At 39.5% G+C, this 20,608-nt stretch overlaps 2 protein-coding genes across 2 annotated transcripts; both read left to right on the top strand.

Annotated features, from left to right (window-relative positions):
- The first annotated feature begins 2,515 nt into the window (after positions 1–2,515).
- LOC122482594 (olfactory receptor 52D1-like) lies at positions 2,516–3,484 on the top strand. Its single transcript, XM_043578902.1, has one exon. The coding sequence runs from the start codon at positions 2,528–2,530 to the stop codon at positions 3,482–3,484; it is 957 nt and encodes a 318-aa protein (XP_043434837.1). The 5' UTR covers positions 2,516–2,527.
- Positions 3,485–14,899: 11,415 nt separating this feature from the next.
- On the top strand, positions 14,900–15,872 carry LOC122482595 (olfactory receptor 52D1-like). The gene has a single exon (XM_043578904.1). It carries the CDS (start codon positions 14,914–14,916, stop codon positions 15,868–15,870), a length of 957 nt encoding a protein of 318 aa, XP_043434839.1. The 5' UTR covers positions 14,900–14,913; the 3' UTR covers positions 15,871–15,872.
- The last annotated feature ends 4,736 nt before the right edge of the window (positions 15,873–20,608 follow it).

The following is a 20,608-nucleotide window of genomic DNA, read 5'->3' on the forward strand; positions in this document are numbered from 1 at the left end:
AAAGTGATATTTTTATCTTAAAAATGTCAATATTTACACTATACTGAACATCATATCCTTTTCTAGAGCTTAAGTATTAAATGACAATTTTTAGATGTCAACTTGATATTTTTGAGGGAGCATATACTATTTCAAAATTCTTTTGGCAAGTTCCCAGGCAAAGATTTTTGAAGATCACTGGTTTGTATTAACATGAGAGGAAATAAGTATGAACAAAGGAAAAGAATGCAGTACTCTGAAGTCTTTGGGGGGAAGGAATCTTTGGTGTGAAGGTTTGATGGATGGCTGATGTCAAAGGATCTGGGGGGATTTGGCTAAAGAAGTGATCGCTCCACTTCCAGGCAAGCTTCGTGGGTGTGAAACCTGCACAGTAGCATAAGGCCCACACTTAGAAGGGTCCGGTGTTTGTTTAATATTCTGCTTCCATGTTGTTAAAATTATTAATAATTAATTTTTAAACGTATTAAGGCTAATGAGACAACAGAGCAGGAGCATCTCCACTGCCATTTCTTACCACTGTATTTACATATAACATTCGTGATGCCTTGTCTATATAGAATACCGTGGACCACGATACATGGAAATTCAGTGAAATACACAAAATTAAGGGAAAGCAGAGAAAAGGAAAGAACGGAGGATATAAGAGAAGAGAAGGGAAAAGAAACATAAAACCTACTAGGTTTTATTTCCACTTTCCCTGAAAATATCCTACGGAAAATATTCTTTCCTCATGCCTTAATCTTTGTTTTCCAACCACTCCTTATTATCTCCCTAGGAATAAACACCACGGATCAAATCTCTAGAGCAAGCAGCTTTGGGATTTCATAACTGAGCATCACAGAGAGTCCGTAAATAGCCTCACTTACCAAATCCCTTAATCAGAGGAGGCTGGAACTCAAAACTATGCTGAAGATACTCAATGGGCTCACAAAATTGAGGACAGATCAGACTTTTGAACTCAGTTTCCACATTCAGCCCCCTTTACCCTCCAAATCACGTCCATACAACCTGCACAAGAACACAGCTTTCACATCCCTAAACAACCCACTGCCTTCAGGCGTACGACGCCTGCACAAGCTATTGCTCTACCACATACTCTCCCACATAGCCCCACACTCACATGTGACACCCATCACAAAGCTCCAGGCTCAGCATGCTCAGCTTGTGAACATATGGCACTTGACACAGGTATGTTTTTGAAATCACATTCTAGAAAAAGATTATGCTCAGAGAAAGAACTCAGAGTTTAATGATAAAAGCCTAGGTCTCCAAGGCATCATGGTGATCCACAGCCAAGGCTGAGTGGGGCAAATTTGGGAGAGTTCTCCCATTCCACCCAAAGTGGTGCTCCAGTTCAATGTCTTTTTCACGTTGTTTCCCTGGGCAGGGGGTGGGGGGCAGAAACATTGCTTGGACCTCATCTTTCTGGTACTCACATAGAATACCAGAGTATCTCACAAAATAGCAGCTTCCTTACAGTAATCTTTGGAAATCTCCCTTTGCTAGCAAGAATAAGCTGGGAAGGGGGGGCAGGAGAAGGTGGTAGTGACTCCAGCTTTCCACTTGAGCGCCCACACTTTTCTCCGGTACTGGCTGGACTTCCATCAGTGGAAGTCCCCAGGCAAATAAGGGCTTTCATTGTATCGGTCTTTTCGAAATCCAGATAATGAGTAAAATTATTACAGCATTAAATATTAATATTAGAGCGTCTGGCAAGAAAAATAAAGGAATTCAAATATTGGCCAAATAAATGGACAGCCAAGTGATGTGAAAATATCAAACTTTGAATCATGAGATGTGAGACATAATTTCAGTCCTGATAGTAATTTGCTTTGTGATCTGGATTGCATCAGTTTATTTCTCTGAACGTGGACATTCCCTTGGTAAAACAGGTATGATAGGTATGATACTCTTTATCACTCCAGTATGTGGCTACAGGAAAAAGAGCTTGCACAAAGGGGGAGGACATTATTTTGGGGGTCCAACGTTTTAATCCTATATACTTAACACCTTCTCACCCACAAAAATGTGAGATAGGTAAGCCAGGTGGTCTCATTTCCAACAGATAAATGAAAAAAAAATGAATCTTAAATTATTATGGGACTATCCAATGCTAAAGATGAATATGCAAAAGAGCTGGGACTAGGATTCCAGACTCATTGGTTTTCATAACTGGAGACTGCTTAGAGGAGGGAAAAGATTTTTTTCTCAAGGTTGTGCATCATCATTTGACAAATTAGGACTAAAGTTTAGGAATCCAGGTACCCTACAAAGCATTCTTAGGTATGATTGGGGCTTGGAATGTGGATGTCAAAACATGATTTTGAGTAAAGAAAATAGCAGATAGAAGAAATGGATTGTATGAGACATATTATTTTAAGATTTGGAAACAATTAAAAACAATATATGTTTTTTCTCAACATAAACAAAATTGTGTCACAGAAAGATTACCATTTTAGGTGAATGAATCAAATATATGAAGGCATCCCATCACCCCTTGGATACAGCCCTTTGTTTGCCAAGCAGAATGTCAGTTTCCAACATCAGTGATGACAGTCTCCCAGGCACACTCATCCTGACGGGCATCCCAGGGCTGGAGTGGGCCCACGTCTGGATCGCTATCCCTTTCTGCACCATGTATCTGGTAGCGCTGACTGGGAATGCTGCCCTCATCCTGGTCATTGTGACAGACAGTGCTCTTCATGCACCCATGTACCTCTTCCTGTGCCTTCTTTCGCTCACTGACCTGGCTCTCAGCTCCACTACTGTGCCCAAGACATTAGCCATTTTATGGCTTTATGCTAGAGAGATTTCCTTTGGTGGATGCCTGACCCAGATGTTTTGTGTCCATTCTATCTATGCTCTGGAGTCCTCAGTTCTTCTTGCCATGGCCTTTGATCGCTACGTAGCTATATGCAACCCACTGAGATACACAACTATTCTCAACCATACTGTCATAGGCAGAATTGGCCTTGCCAGCATATTCCGTAGCATAGTTCTTGTCTCCCCATTCATCTTCTTGTTGAGGCAACTGCCATACTGTGGTCACCATATCATGGCCCACACATACTGTGAGCACATGGGCATCGCTCGCCTGGCCTGTGCCAACATCACTGTCAATATTGTCTATGGGCTGACTGTGGCCCTGCTGGCCATGGGTCTGGATGCCATCCTCATTGCCATTTCCTATGGCTTTATCCTCCATGCTGTCTTCCATCTTCCATCTCAAGATGCCAGGCACAAGGCTCTGAGTACCTGTGGCTCCCACCTGGGGGTCATCCTGGTCTTCTACATTCCTGCCTTCTTCTCCTTCCTCACCCACCGCTTTGGCCAGCACCGAGTCCCCAAGAATGTGCACATTTTTCTGGCCAACCTGTACGTGCTGGTGCCTCCTGTGCTCAACCCGATCATCTATGGGGCTAGGACCAAGGAGATTCGGAGCCGACTTCTGAGACTGCTTCACTTGGGAAAGGTCTCAGTATGACTTCTGAGCAGCGTTGTAAATGTTAAAGAAAAGCAAATGAGCAAGGATAGTTGTCTAGAACTTTAACATGGATGGAAGCCTGTGATGTGAGAGGCAGAGTGACATGGCAGGAAGCACTGAAAGAGAAATGGTCAGATAAATTGGATACATTGAATATGACGTTGAATATGCTTATTGAGCAATTCTGAATTGCCCAGAATGAGGTTAAATTTTTCCTGTCATCTCAGTAGGGACTATAATTTACCAAGAAGAAAGGCATTCCTGTCAGAATTCACACTGCATCTCATGGAAGAAATATTCTACTGGGAAGTGACGTGAAAAACAAACAAAAACCTGAACACTTGGAGTGCTTTGGATATGAACTCCAAAATGCTGGGCAGTGGCCAAGAGCATGAGAACTAGCATGGGGGTGCTTGTGTTTGAATCCCAGCTCCTCCGCCTTTTATCTCTACTTTGGTCAACAGTAAAAGGGGATAATGATAACATTTAACACTTGAGGTTGTGGTGAGGATTGACATATTATTGAGTGTATGCAGAAATCTGAGAATAGTGTCTGAAATATAAAATACCCAATAAATAAATATGAGATGTAAATGTTATGTAACTTCTCTAGACATTATTATTTCCATTTTATAACTTATATAAGACTTATTTTGTATTATCTGAGCTGACATAATTATTATAACTGCTAATAAATGTTAGACAGTGCTTGGGATATGATTAGTGCTCAGTAAAACCACATTTTCTCCCATTATTCCCCCCCTCTTCTGATTGTAAGGTTTACTTCTATTTAGCCATAATTTCATCCCTTGTTATAGAAACCTGACCAGTCCCAGTACCCTTATGCACAGTCCATTGTTGACTTCAGTTGCTGTGTCTTTTTAAGTTCATCATAGTTGGAATTTGTTGAGTTTTTTGCATGTAAAAATCAATGTTTTTCATTAAAAATATATATGTATTATAAATTATTTTCCTGTCACTGCCACCCAAGCATCTGTTGTATTCATTGGCAGTAGCAATTGATTCTAATTGAAACAGTGAGTTCCAAGTGGCATTTTTAATTGCCCCTATTTCTTTTAAAAAATAATTACTATCTCTTTAACTGATATTATCACTATCATCATTTCCTTTAGTTCTTTGGGCATTTTTAAAATAGTTGATTTAAAGTCATGGTTTATTAAGTTCAGTGTTTTGGCCTTCTCAGGGACAGTTTCTATTGGTAAATTTTTTTCCTGTGTATGGGCCATACTTTTCTTATTCTTTTTGTTTGTTTCTTTTGATACCCCATAATCTGCTGAAAAGTGGACATTTTAAAGTGTATTTATATATTTTGAGAGAGAGAAAGAGAGAAGGAGAGAGAGAATTGAGTGAAAGAGTGGCACAAAGAAAGGGAGAGAGAGAATCCCAAGCAGGCTCTGCACTGTCAGCAGGAATCCTATGTCAGGCTTGATCTCACAAACCATGGGATCATGATATGAGCCCAAAACCAAGAGCCAGATAATTAACCAACTGAGTTACGTAGGCACCCCTGGAAAACTGGACTTTAAAACAATTTTTTTAACGTTTATTTATTATTGAGAGACAGACACAGAGCATGAGCAGGGGAGGGGTAGAGAGAGGGGGGAGACACAAAATCTGAAGTAAGCTCCAGGCTCTGAACTGTCAGCACAGAGCCCGATGTGGGGCTGGAACTCATCAACTGTGTGATCTGAGCTGAAGTTGGTCGCTTAACCAACTCAAATCTTTTCTGGTCATGTCTACAGCCCTGGGAATGTGCAGAGCCTTAACTTGCACATGGCCTTGTATATCTAAGGGATATGTCAAAAATATTCAAAGTTCTTATAAATATCTCATTCTTCAGCTTTTCCTTTCTGGCTTTTTACTTAATTTATTACTCTCCCCAATTGTTATCCACTATCACAGGCAGCTGCCAAGTTAACTGATTGCCTGTAATTGGTTTTAACAAATGCCCACAGGGAAAAAGGATATTTCTATTAGGACAGCTATAGATCAGATCAAATAGAGACAGCCTTGCAAGAGTGGTCTTTACAGGAAGTATCAAATAGGTCAAATAATTACAAGTTTCTAAAGGACATTTTGAAAGAAGCCCAGCCCCAGTCTGCTATCTACTGATGCCACCAGGCTACTGGTTTTCACTCTGCACACAGGTTGACAATCTTTAAGACTTCTATAGAGCTGGAGAGTGAGGAAATGGGATTAGAACAAATCAAAATGACACAAAACCACAAATCTTACAAAAATTCAACCATTTTCCTAAATATAATCTCCCTGCATAGATGCAAGCCTTGGTTTAATGTCTAGAATTCCAAACAGGTTTGATTTAGACCATCATTTTTCTCATTTTCTCATTGTTTCAATGGAAGAGGAAAATTTCCGAGGTTGTTACTTGGCCATTTTCACAGATGTCACTGCAGTACTCCATATTATTTCTTTGCTGGAAGACATGAGAGCCAAGAAATCATTAGGGAAAAAAGGAGGAAGTGTGTTATATATGAGAAAATGGTTTTTAGATCAGACTTGTTATGAATACCAGGTCAGTCACTTATCAGTTAGATGATGTTATCTAAACCATGATTGAAACTTTAGTTTCCTCAACCTTAGCAAGAGGTATCTTACAAACCTCCTTGTTGTGCAGTTGTGAGTATAATATGGATTATTTACTTAGGTTGCAAGATGGCAGGAGAGCAACAGATGTTATTTTCCTCACCAGCATCTACCCCCCTTTTGGGACAATCATAGGACAGACACGGTAGAAACCAGAGAACTTGTCTCCTGTCAGTTGTGGATGTTCTCAGGCAGGAATGCTGGGCTGAGAAGAGAACTTCTGACTTCACAGAGGAAGGACTTCCTGTCACTTTTCTCCTAAGAGCACTGTCATTCTCAGACCTGGGATAAAATCCTCCACCTCTCTTTGACTGTTATTACTCTCATCCCCGTGTCCATTTAGTTTTCACATTTCATAGCCTTTCTACAAACATTCCTGCCCATTCATTTATACCATATCTGCCTGAGTAGAGACTTTCACCACCTGAATTACCAAAGCAATCTCTTAATTTTTCCCTGTACCAGCTCCACCAGAATGCATCAATGATTCTCTTGGCCTACATAGTGCTCACTCTAAAATCCAAACACTCCTGGTGAGGTTCCTTAAAATATACATATTATCTTTTGTTTAAAACTTGGGAAATGATGCCGGCATGTATCATCCTTTGGGAATTGGTCTTAACTCATCTCTCTACTTCTATCCATTGATTTTGGCTAAAATAATTAAACTTTTTCCCTTTCGTGGGCAGCAAAAAGAGAAGTGTGTATATTAAAGCCTGGTGCAAGTCAGGGTACCAGGAGCTGCTCAAGGACTCCATCAGATTCCTTCATATCTTCTCTCCTACTTCTCATTCACTCCCATGGGTAATACTTTAGTAATATCGTGCCATAAAACTGTGCTTCCACTGCCACCACTGACCTCACCATCACTATATGGGCTGGATTCTCACTTGAGAGGTTGATACAGTTGACTGTTCCTTATTTCTTGATTCTTTCTCCTTTCCTGGATTAGGTAGAGCCACATTTCCCTGGTCCGAGGCTGATTTCCATGTTCACCTCTCTTCAGTTTCCTTTACAAATGATTTCTTCAATTTTTTTTTCCGTAAATACTAACATTCTGCACAGCTTTTTTCCTAAGCCTGCTCTAGTTTTAACTCTGTATTTTTGCTGAGTGATCTTAGAAATATCAGATTTCAAATCTATATCTTTAGTTATGATTTATAATATTTCCAACTAATAGTTTGGCATCTATAGTTAGTTGGTTGGTGCATAGAATTGAAAAGTCAACATGTGCCAAATATGAATGCAAACCTGTTCTTGATAGTTTCCTTTTCTCAATAAATTACATGATTTTTTTTTGTTCTGAACTGCATTACCTAGGCTTTTCTGAAGAGTCAGAATCAATAAGATAGATTAGATAGATAGATATAGATATTCTATATGGATATAGATATAGATATAAGGATGGATTTATATTAAGGAATTGGCTCATGTTCATGTAATTATGGAGGTTAAAAAGCCCCATTATTTGTCATGTGCAAATGCAAACCCAGAGAACCTGGTGATGTAATGCTGTCTAAATCTGAAGGCCTGCAAACAAGATCAGCTGATAGTAGAGACTGTAGTCCACATCTGATGGCCTGAGAATCAGGAGCACCAAGGACCCAAGAAGATGATGTCCTAACTGAAGCAAACAGATAAGAAGCTCTTGAGGTTTTTTTTTTTTTTCCTCCAACTTTTTGGTCACTTCAGGCCTTCGGTGGATTGGGTGATGCTCATAGCTGTTGACAATGGCAACTTGCTTTTTTGAGTCCACAATTCAAACACTAATTTCATCCAGAAACACTCTTACAAACACACTTGTTTAACCAACTATCCAAAACTGTTTAACCAACTATCCAGGCACCATGGGAACCAGTCAGGTAACACATAAAATTAACTATCACACAGACTAAAGGAAAAACCCAGGTGTCATTCTGCACATATCTTTCTCATTCATTTCCCATACCCATGCCAGTAGTCACCAAACTCTAAATATTCTACACCCTCAGTATAAGTCAAACAGCAATTCCCAAGGTGCAGTGAATGTTTGAGATGACACCTAATGGGGGAAAATAGAGGAAATTAACCAGAACAAGCAGAATGATTGCTAGGCAAAGCTAAGATTTGAGGCCAGGGATATTCATTGTGTTAATTTGTGGATATTTATGATTTTTGACCATGGTATTTACTATGTACTGATTGTATGACACCAAAACAAAAACAAAAGCTCTCATATGTTGAGGTCTAACCCCCAATGTAACTGTGTTGGAAGTTAGCATTTAGAGGGGTAATTAAAGTTAAATGAGATTATGAAGTTCAGGCTCTAGGATAATAGGATTAGTGTCCTTCTAAGAAAGGCACCAGAGAACCCCCCCTCCCACCACCTCTCTGCTAATGCTCAGAGAAAAGGTGAAGTGAAGGCAGAGTGCTGTCTGCAAGCCAGGAAGAGAGTCTTCACCAGAAACTGAAGCCTACCTGACCTTTCTCTTGGACTTTCTAGACTCCAGAACAGTGAGAAAATAAATTGCCGTGTTTGAACCATCCAGCCTATGGCACTCTGTCACGGCAGCCCCAGAAGATTACTACAGTGTTCCCCAGTACGAGAAATAGAAGCAGAGGGGCTGCGTGGTGAGATTTATCCAGGTTAGGAGCCAGAGAGCTACTCTGAAGGAAGGACAAATCCTCCCCTGCCAGACAAACAATCTCTGGTGGAAAGAGATTAGTTTTTGTCATTCTTGTGTTAGGATTATGATTATATAGTTATAAAAATTCTATGATTATATAGTTATAAAAATTCGGTGCAGGGAGATCAGTCGAATAAGCGTCTGACTTCAGCTCAGGTCATGATCTCAAGGTTCATGAATTCTAGCCTTGCATCAGGCTCTGTGTTGACAGTGTGGAGCCTGCTTGGGATTCTCTTTCCCTCTCTCAGCCCCACCTTCACTCTCTCACTCTTTCTCAAAAATAAATAATCTTTAAAGAATTTCAGTGATCTTAGAAGTCATTTATACTTTAAGCCTAATTTTCTCATCTAGTCCACTGTGTCATCTAGGCAATAAGCAAAGGAACACTTAATTCTCCATTTACAGCAAGTCTCCTCTATGAGTCATTATATCACTGTATGACTTGCTGAAGGCTTGCTTTCGCTTCTTATACATATTTAAAAGCAACAATGGCTTTGGAGCAGAATATTTTGGCAGTGTTTGTATGTCCTGAATATAAATATATTATTAAGGAAATATGGCAGTGGGAGTGGTTTTGTCTCTTTCTTCCCCAATCCAAATTTAAATGTGTCAAAGTTCTTAATGGAGAGTTAGATGATAGAAAATGAAAGAAAGATTCAAATACCAAAGATCTCTTTCTTCACATGTTTCACTTCAGAACATTTTTGGAATTGTGACTGAATGGCTATCATTAGATTATATTGTTAACTAGAAAGAAAAATATAATCCCATATAGGTGAATTGTGACATTTAGAACTTGTATATATAACTGACATGTTTTTATGGCCTACAATATTTTTAAAAAATCACGGAAGACTTTAAACATGAAAAAGTCATGTCACATGTATGTATGTGTTTGGTTTGAGAAGATGTGAATTAGAAAAGTTATGCTTCGTTCAAATAAACACCATTTTTATGAGTTTTATGAAATATTTTGAGTTATATACAATCCAAAAATGATGTAATCTATTGAAATGTTTCCTGTTTTCTTAGTCATATACATTTCTCTTACATTTAATAATAATTAAAAACTTATTGTAAGATATAGCAAAACAAGTGGATTTATTTTTATTTTCATATGATTTATATGTACTCAAGCTCCCAGTGTCATACAGGTTATAACATGTGCATACACACATACGAATCACAGGGTTTTTGTGTTAATTGCTAAGCCATTGTCTCTCAGCTTCAAACCCTTCTGTGCTCTGCTTGGAGATGCTTAGGCTGGGACCACACTTTCCCTCCACCTGCTGGCTGGCTGTTAGAATCTGCCCTGAAAAGGCAGTAGAGGCCGATTAGAGAGCTCGGGCAGGGCTAGGGGATTTGTCTATCCTATGCACACTCTGTTCCTGTTAGTGTCACTCTAGCATCCGCTGTTTTCCTTGGCTGTACCAGTTGATTCTCATAGAAACAGTAGGTTCCAAGTGACATTTTAAAATTGCCCCTTACTTGGAACCAACCTCATCATGTCCCTCATGTATACCAGTGCTGCCTGGCTGGAATCCCTCCTCAGAATCCTATTACCAGTGCACCCTCTTTTGCCAGAACCTCCTCTTTTAGGACCATTGCTGATTACAGCTGTTACTCTCAATTATAGCTTGATTGCCATAACACAGAAACAAAACTCCTTCCATCACAGCTAAGTAACTTACATAACCACGGGTTCCAAGATTTTACTTTTAAAAATAAAATTAATAGGCGCCTGACTGGCTCAGTCAGTTAAGCATCCAACTTCCCTAGGTCATGATCTCGTGGTTCATGAGCCCGAGCCCCAGGTCGGGCTCTGTGCTGACAGCTCAGAGCCTGGAACCTGCTTCTGATTCTGTGTCTCTTTCTTTCTCTGCCCCTCCCCTACTCACTCTCTTTCTCTCTCTCTCTCTCTCTCTCTCTCAAAAATATAAATAAAACATTTAAAAAAATCAAAATCAAAATCAAATTAAGAATAACTAAGCATGAACCCCACTTCATTGAATCAATATTGACTTGTGAATACATGAGGTGATTTGGAAGAAAGTAAAAGCTTCATCCACCTCATTAAGGAATATTTCCAAAACAAAGTAGCCCTATGATTATTATTCAGAAATTTTAAATATTATCATATTGATTTTACTAATGTATTTTATAATCATTGTTATAATAAAACATTTTAACATTTTGAGACTAGTGTATAGGAAATAAAGCAATTGCTTATTCTTTGACAAGAATAGAAGAGTTATAACGACATTCAAGCAAAAAAATACATGTGGGAAAATGGAGTTACTTCAAACAGAAAAAGCATAATGTCAAATTTCTGACAGCTAAGAAAAACTTGCTCAAATACTTTTAAATGGATAGTGGTGAATTACAAATTTCAAGGGCATACAGTGTCCATAGGATGAATTAAATATTGTCTATGGGAATTTAATTTTTAAATGGCAAAGTTCACAATATACCAGAAATTGCATCCTTTTCTACTCTTCAAACTTTTAATGATAATTCTTATAGTCAAGTTAAAGTTATAGAAGGTAATATCATGTTTTGAATATTCTTTTAGGAAATCTCCATATGAAATGTTTGAAGACCTCTAGATTGAAATAATTCAGAGGAGATAGATCTGTTACAAGGGGAGAGAGTCGAGTATTTTTAGACATGGGAGAAAAATGAACTATCCTGGAAAGGGCTTTGACAGAGGGAATCCTTGGTGCAGAGAGCAGAGAGATGGTTGGAGTTAGGGAGCTGAGAGGATCTACCTAGAGCACTGATGTCATTTCCTACCAGGCCTGGCTTCATGGCAAACGAGCAGGACAGTTACATGGTGCCCATGCTCAGAAGGGCCTTGTGCTTTTCTCAAAGCTCCGCTGTCGTCATAATGAAATTCTTGGTAATTTGATCTTTGAACTTGTGTTTTGTAAATGAAGCCTCCAATACAATCATGTATGCATGTTTCACCACCATTATTTGCTGCCGATAAGCATAGAATTATGGTGGATTCACACTGAAAGTGAGTTCCAGGAGGCACAGAAATAAAGAGAAGAGAAGAAACCAAGGCAACAAGGATAGAAAAGAGATACAGAGAGACAAGAGGGAGGATAAAACATCAAAGTATACCAGACATTTCATTTCTATTTCTTGACAAAGTCGTCAAGGAAGATTCTCCTTATTTCTTTCTCATTTTTTCACCACCCCCTTTCTTGTTCTCTTTTTCAAAGTGTGCTTCATGGACCAAGTCCCTGGAGGTCGCCACTTTGCTTTACACTCCTGAGCATCACAGACAGAATCAATAAATAAGCTCACTTATCAAGCCCGTTGACCAGAGGCTGGGCCATAGAGCTGAGCTGAAGACATTCACTGAGCCCAGAAAACTCAGGTGAGAGAAAAGATCAGCTATTTCAACCCAGATTACACATTCAGCCCCCTCTGCTCCCTCATCCCACACCCACCCAAACCTGCACAGAAACACAACTTTCTCCTCCTTCAGTCACACTGTGGATTCAGATACACACCTCCGGCACAAGCTGTCACTGGACCACCCTCTGTCCACACAGCCTCACACTCAAGACATCTCCAGCACAGCTCCAACCTCAGCATGCCCCACCTGCAAGTGTGTGTCTGCCACACAGGTATGGTCTTGAAATCAGATTCCAACAACTGTGCTCAATGAAAGAATACAGACTGAGGTCTAGGTAAGACAAGGGAACACAAGGACACACTCTAGGACAATTTTGGGAAGACACCCCCATTGTGCACTAGAGTGACACTCTCTCAATATCCTTCTCCCATTACTTCCCAGGGGGAAAAAAGTCCAATTCTGATTTTACCATAGGTTTTTCCTCACCACATCTCAGAATGTCTAGAGTACTAGTATCGTATCATAACCACATGAAATCTTCCTTAAGGGACAAGAATAGGCTGGGAAGAGAGCGGAGATAAGATGGTGGTGATTCCAGCTCTCTTCCCTCCACTATCCAAGCCTCTCTCCCTTAGTGTTAAGGCTCATGTCAAGGCTGAGAAAATCCATTGGTGTCATCAGTGAAAGAGTCTGTGCAAACGGGAGGGGCTCCCTAATTCTCCTCATCTCTTTGATATTCATTAATGAATCAAGTGACTGCAGCCTTATGAATTGTTATTAGAAAAAGTGCCTTGTTTGAAAGAGATAGGAAATCAGATATTGGTCAGATTCATGAACACTTGGGTGAAGTAAAACTTGAAACTCTGAATCAGGACATATAAATCAGGCGCCTCATTTCGTGCTTCATTTGTGCTTCAGTTGTGCTAATGACTTAACACGCTTTGTGATGTGGATGACATCAGTTTACTTCTCTGGACCTTGTCTTCACATTGATTAGGGGTGCAAATGATGACTATATTTTTTCCATAAGGTTTTTCAGAAATAAAGAAGTGCAAAGAATGGAGTGATTGTTTGGGGTGTCTAATTTTTTTAATCTCGTGAACATTATGTTTGCTCAACCAGAAACTTTGTGAAGATACTAAACCACGATGCCATTTCAAATTTATAGATGGAAAAAAAACAAGGCCCAAATCAGTTATGGGATTGTTCCAGTGCCATAAAATGAGCAGATAGGTAAGAGAGGGTGACTATAGAGTCACTAATTTTTCCAAATTAAGACTGGCCAAAGAATTGGAAGATTTGTTCAAAATCACAAATCAATTTTATTAGAGAATCAGAACTAAAATTCAAATTTCTCAGAATCCTGTACAGATTTCTTTTTAGTAGACCATATATTTACTAGGGAGAACATTTGAAAATACTGTCTAGACTTCTACAACAAAAACAAATTCCCCTGGGGTTCCTGGGTGGCTCAGTTGGTTAAGCGTCCAACTCTTGATTTTCTCTCAGGTCATGATCCTAGGGTAGTGGGATGGAGCCCTGTATCAGGCTCTGTGCTGAGCATGGAGACTGCTTAAGATTCTCTCCCTCTGCCTCTCTCCCTCTGCCCCTCTCCCCTGCTTGCTGTCTCTCGCTCTCTCTCTCTCAAATGAAAAAACAACAACAACAACAACAACGACAAACAAATTTCCTTTCCAAAATGTCTTCATTGTGAGCAACAATAGGACACTCAATTTCCTCCCGAGATCTGCCTGTCAGCACTTGGTATTCTGACCTAACCTCAGTATCCAGCCATCACACTGGGAGGCATGCAGGACCTCAGGCTGGCTTTGCCATAGTAGAGAGTGCTGTCTCTCAGCTAGAATGTCTCATGTATGTCTTGCTTTCTTCTACTATATCCTGATGAATTATCAAATCATTGTAGATATGTAAGCATATTCAGTTAGCCTAATCTCTTTCTAGGCATTAAGGGTGAGATAGAAACTATAGTTACGTGGTGTATATCAATGTAGACACATTATATATCAATGTAAACACATTGGACAGAAAATAAACTGGATGAACTATTATATCCTAAGTCCAAAAGCCAATATTATGTTACATTGGCTTTCGTGAACATTGAGCCTTTAGTGAACACTGATCAAAATGTTTAGGTCCAGACATGGGCATAGTCAGTGTGGAGGTCGCAACTGCATAAAGACATAGTCTCAGCCAACGGGATTTTGTAAAGTAGTAGAATGATGAAAACACAAACAAACAAAACAAAACAAAAAACTTAAGGGCCAGAAGAAAGGGAGGGCTTCTAGGAGGCAGAAAATTTTTCACTGAAGCTTAGCAAAAAGAGAAGGGGGGAAATAAAACCAAAGACTCCATGAGCATGGAAAAGGCATAAATGAAAGAGGCAAGGAGCAACTGTTGATGTGAGTTGACCAAAGTAATAAAGGATGGATAGGATGTGTAGGAGATATGTCATAATGTATCAGATTGGAAAGATGCTTAAATAGTTAGGTTGGTGGTTGGAATATAGACCTCAAAACATGATTGATGAGCACAGATATTAGCAAACAGAAAAAAACAAAAACAAACAGCAGACTATATGTGATAGAGTCTTTCAATATTCTTGAATAAGTTAATAACAATAAATATTTTTCTCAACATAAAAAAGATTATTTCACAGAAAGGTCATCATTTTATGTGAATGACCCAACCACCTGATGTTACAGGGAAAGCATTCCATCATCCCTGGATAAGGGCCTTTATTTCCAAGCAGAATGCCTGCTTTCAACATCAGTGATGACAGTCTCCCAGGCACACTCATCCTGACGGGCATCCCAGGGCTGGAGTGGGCCCACGTCTGGATCGCCATCCCCTTCTGCGCCATGTATCTTGTAGCGCTGGTTGGGAATGCTGCCCTCATCCTGGTCATTGTGACAGACAGTGCTCTTCATGCACCCATGTACCTCTTCCTGTGCCTTCTTTCGCTCACTGACCTGGCTCTCAGCTCCACCACAGTGCCCAAGATATTAGCCATTTTGTGGCTTCATGCTGGAGAGATTTCCTTTGGTGGATGCCTGGCCCAGATGTTTTGTGTCCATTCTATCTATGCTCTGGAGTCCTCAGTTCTTCTCGCCATGGCCTTTGATCGCTACGTAGCTATATGCAACCCACTGAGATATACAACCATCCTCAACCATACTGTCATAGGCAGAATTGGCCTTGCCAGCATACTCCGTAGTATAGCCGTTGTCTCCCCATTCATCTTCCTGCTGAAGCGACTGCCTTACTGTGGTCACCATATCATGGCCCACACATACTGTGAGCACATGGGCATCGCTCGCCTGGCCTGTGCCAACATCACTGTCAATATTGTCTATGGGCTGACTGTGGCCCTGTTGGCCGTGGGTCTGGATTCCATCCTCATTGCCATTTCCTATGGCTTTATCCTCCATGCTGTCTTCCATCTTCCATCTCAAGATGCCAGGCACAAGGCTCTGAGTACCTGTGGCTCCCACCTGGGGGTCATCCTGGTCTTCTACATTCCTGCCTTCTTCTCCTTCCTCACCCACCGCTTTGGCCAGCACCGAGTCCCCAAGAATGTGCACATTTTTCTGGCCAACCTGTATGTGCTGGTGCCTCCTGTGCTCAACCCGATCATCTATGGGGCTAGGACCAAGGAGATTCGGAGCCGACTTCTGAGACTGCTTCACTTGAGGAGGGTCTCAGTATGACTTCTGAGCGGCTGTTGGAAATGATAAAGAATGGTAAATGATACTTGGTAAAAGATAAAGTAAATGATAAAGGTAAAGGATGATTGTTTAGAACTTTAACATGGACGGAAGCCTGTGATGTGAGAGGCAGAGTGACATGGTAGGAACACTGGAAGAGAAATGGTCAGATAAATTGGATACATTGAATAAGATGTTGAATGTTCCCCTTGATCAATTCTGAATTGCCCAGAATGAGATTAAATTTTTCTGTCGTCTCAGTAGGGACTAAAATTTGCCAAGAAGCAATGCTTCCCCAGCAGAAGTTCATACTATAGTTCATGGTAGAATTATTCTACTGGGAGGTGAAGTGATAAACAAAAACCAGAACATTTGAAATGAATATGAATTGAACTCCAAACCTTTGAGCAATGATTAAGAGCACATGATCATAAGGACTATAATCAGAGGGGCTGGGTTTGATACTGAGTTATCCACTCACTAATTTTTGTGTTTTGAGCTATTGCGATATCCTTCTGTGCCTATTTAGGTCAACTATAAAGGGGATAATAATATCTAACTCCTGAGGTTGTGGTGAGGGTAAAATAAATTAGTGACTGAATGTATAAAACTTAGAATACTGCCTGAAGCATAAAATGCTCAATAAAAAAATGTAAGATGTAAAGTTATGTAACTTCTCAAAACATTATTTTAGTTTTAACTCATCTAAGAATAATTTTGTATTATCTCATCTTACATTATTTTTGTTATGATGTTATATAACTGCTGTATAAATTTAGACACTGCTTGGCATATAATTAGCGCTCACTGAAACCATGTTTTCTCCCCTTTACTATCCACTCCTCTGATTGTGAGGTCCATCTTCTTTTAGCCAGAAATTTATCCCTTATTAAGGATATACAGGAGTCCCAGAATGTTCAGAGGATGTTCAGAGTCCCAGTGCCTTTCTGCATAACCCTTGTTCATTTTAGTAACTAAATATATCTTTTAAATTTATCATACTTGAAGTTTGTTGTGATTCTGTTAATTAAAATTGTTCACCAGATTGGGAGAGTTTAACTGTTATTTCTTCAAATATTCCTTCTTTTTCTTTCTCTCTGTCCATTCTGCTCCTTTCATACGTTCATACATATATGTTGGCATTCTTGATGATGTCTCGTAAGTCCCTGAACTTCTGCTGACTTTCCTTCCTTCTTTTTCTTTCAGTTACTCAGACTGAATAATCTCCATTGACCAATATTCATGTTAGGTCTTTCTTTCTTCTGTACTGTCAAATGTACTGTTGAGCCTTAGGGTAAGTTTTTTTTTAGTTTCAATTATAGTATTTTGTAACTCCAGACTTCACGTATGATTTTTAAAAAATAGTTATTATCTCTTTACTGATATTATCACTATCACAAGTTCCTTTAGTTCATTGAGTATATTTAAAATAGCTGATTTAAAGCATGGTTTATTAAGTCCAATATTTTGGATTACCTGGGGACAGTTTCTCTTGTCATTTTTTCCTGTGTATGAGCCATTTGTTTCTTTTGATGACCCATAACCTGATGAAAACTAGACATTTTAAATAATATCATGCACAACACTGTGAATCACATTTTCCACTTTCCCTAGAATTTGTTTTTGTTGCTCTTTGTTGTTATTGTGATTAGCATTTGCTTAGTGATTTTCTGAATTAATTTTGTAACATCAATTGTTTATTAGGTGTAGCGACTGATGTCTCTGCTGAGTTATTTCAGGGGTCAGCTAATAATTGGAAAGAGATTTCCTAACATACCTAGAAGCAGTAACTATTTGTCTTTGCTCAGAAATCTATACGTGTGATAGAGCACAAATCCAACACTTAGCCATTCACTATGGGCCTCTATGCCCATAGTGAGACTTGCTTGTCCACAGTCTCAAGGTGAGCCAGGGATGAGGTCTGAAAGCTTTCTCAGATAGTCCTGGGCATGTGCAGAGCCCTGACATGCACATGGCCTTGTATACTTCAGGGATATGTCAAAAATATTGAAAGCTCCTGTAAATATCTCATTATTCAACTTTTCCTTTTTAGCTTTTTGGTTAATTTATTACTTTCCTGAAGTGTTACCCACTATCATAGGAAGCTGCAATGTTAACTGATTGCCTTTAATTATTTTTGACAATTATCCATATGAAAAAAGGATGTTTGCATTAAGAGAGATAAGGACCACATCAAATAGAGACAGCCTTGCAAGAATGGTCCTCACAGGAAGTATCAGACAGACCAAATAAGGACAATTTTCAGGAAAGGAGATTTTGAAAGAAGTCCAGCTCCAATCTGCTCCCTCTAGATGTCACCAGGTTATTGGTTTTCACTGCGCACTCTGGTTGTTTTTTTTTAAGGGAATGGGAATTAAAGTATATTAGAATGACACAAAGCCACTGATATTACCCAAAATTCAATCATTTTTCCTAAATACAATCTCCCTGAATAGATGTAAACCTTGCTTTAATGTCTAGAATTCTGAACAAGTTGATTCAGACCATTTTTGCCCATTTTCTCATTGTTTCAATGTTAGAAGAAAATTTCCAAGGTCCTTACTCTGCCATTTTCATAGATGTCACCACCATTCTCCGTATTATTTCTTTGCTGGGGAAGACATGTGAGCCAAAAAAAAAAAAAAACCATTAGGGAAAAGGGAGGAAGTGGTTTTTGGATCAGACCTGTTATGAATACTAGGTCAGCCACTTATCAAGTAGATGATGGTATCTAAACAACGATTGAAACCTTAGTTTCCTCATCCTTAGGAAGAGAAATATCTTGCAAACCTCCTCATTGTGCAGTTGTGAGTATCTTATGGATTATTTACTTAGGTTTCTTTTTTTTTTATTTATTTTTAAAATTTTTTTTCAACGTTTTTATTTATTTTGGGGACAGAGAGAGACAGAGAATGAACGGGGGAGGGGCAGAGAGAGAGGGAGACACAGAATCGGAAACAGGCTCCAGGCTCTGAGCCATCAGCCCAGAGCCTGACGCGGGGCTCGGACTCACGGAGTGCGAGATCGTGACCTGGCTGAAGTCGGACGCTTAACCGACTGCGCCACCCAGGCGCCCCTATTTACTTAGGTTTCAAGATGGCAGGAGTTAGATATTATTTTCCTTCACCATCATCTACTCCCTTTGTGGGACAATGATAGGACAGAGAGGGTAGAGATTAGAGAACTTGTCTCCTGTCAGTTGTGGATGTTCTTAGGCAGAAATTCTGGACTGAGAAGGGAACTTCTGACTTCACAGATGGACAGGCAAATGTGCATATATCTTCCTGTCACTTTTCTCCTAAGGGCACTGCTATTCTCAGCCCTGGTTTCAAATCTTCCACTCCTCTTTGACTATTTACTCTCATCCCCGTGTACATTTAGTTGTCAAGTTTCATAGCCTTTCTACAAACGTTCCTGCCCCTTCATTTATACCATAGCTGCCCAAGTGTAGATTTTTGGCATCTGAATTACCAAAGCAATCTCCTAATTTTTCCCTACACATCTCTGCCAGAATGCATCAATTTCTTCCCTTGGCTGACAGAGTGATCCCTCTAAAATCCAAATATTCCTTGTGAATTCATCAAAGCATACACATTATCCTTCTTTCAAAATTGGGTAACGACCGAGGTGTGAATCATCCTTCAGGTCTCAGTCTTAACTCATCTCTCTACTTCTACCTATTGATTTTTGGCTAGAATACTTAATCTTCTTCCGTTATTGGGCAGTAAAAGAAGTGTGTATATTATAGCCTAGTGCAAGTTGCTATACCATCTGTTGCTCAAGGTCATGCTTATTTGCCATAGGATTCCTTTATGTCTTCTTTCCTGGGATTCATTCACTCCCTCATGGACAATATTTTAGTAATATTGTACCATAAAACTGTGTGTCCACTCTCACTGCTGACCTCACCATTACTGTTTGTGCTGGATTTTCACTTGTGAGACTGACAGTTGATTGCCAGATTTCTTGATTGTGTTTCCTTTCTTGGATTACTAACTGCCACACTTCTTTGGTCCTCCTCCTATTTCCATGTTTACCTTTCTTCAGTTTCCATTACAAATGTTTCTCCTATTTTGTCTCCTAAATACTAACATTCTCCATGCTCTTTCTCAGCCTGCTTCAATGTTGGATCTGTGTATTCTTGCCGGATGATCTTGGAAAACATGAGATTTCAAAGTTACATCTTTAGTTATAATTTATAATTACTTTTCAAGTAATAGTTTGGCATTTATAGTTGGACTCTTCATATAATTCAAAAGTCAACATGTGCCAAATATGAATGTAAACTTGTTTTTTCTAGTACTTTTCTCAATAAATGACATGATTTTTTTTTTGTATTTGTGTAGCTGATCAGTATTACTTCGGCTTCTCTGAAGAGGAAGAATCAATAGGATGATTAGATAGATAGTAGAGGGAGAGATAGATAGATAAACAAATGGATTTATTATAAGGAATTGACTCTTGTTCACATAATTGTAGAGGCTGAAAAGTCCCATGATTTGTCATGTGCAAGATGGAAACCCTGGGGAGCTGGTGGTGTAATGCTATCTAAATCTGAAGGCCTGAGAACGAGAGCAGCTAAAGGTAGAGATTCTAGTCCACTTCTGAGGGCCCCAGAATCAGGAGTACCAAGAACCAGAAAAGATGATGTTCCACCTGAAGCAAACAGAGGAAGCACCTAGGCTTTTCTTCCTCTTAATTTTTCTCTATTCAGGCCTTCATTGGTTGGGATTATGTTCAC

Source organism: Prionailurus bengalensis, chromosome D1 (genome assembly GCF_016509475.1).
Source record: "Prionailurus bengalensis isolate Pbe53 chromosome D1, Fcat_Pben_1.1_paternal_pri, whole genome shotgun sequence".
NCBI classification, from domain to species: domain Eukaryota; kingdom Metazoa; phylum Chordata; class Mammalia; order Carnivora; family Felidae; genus Prionailurus; species Prionailurus bengalensis.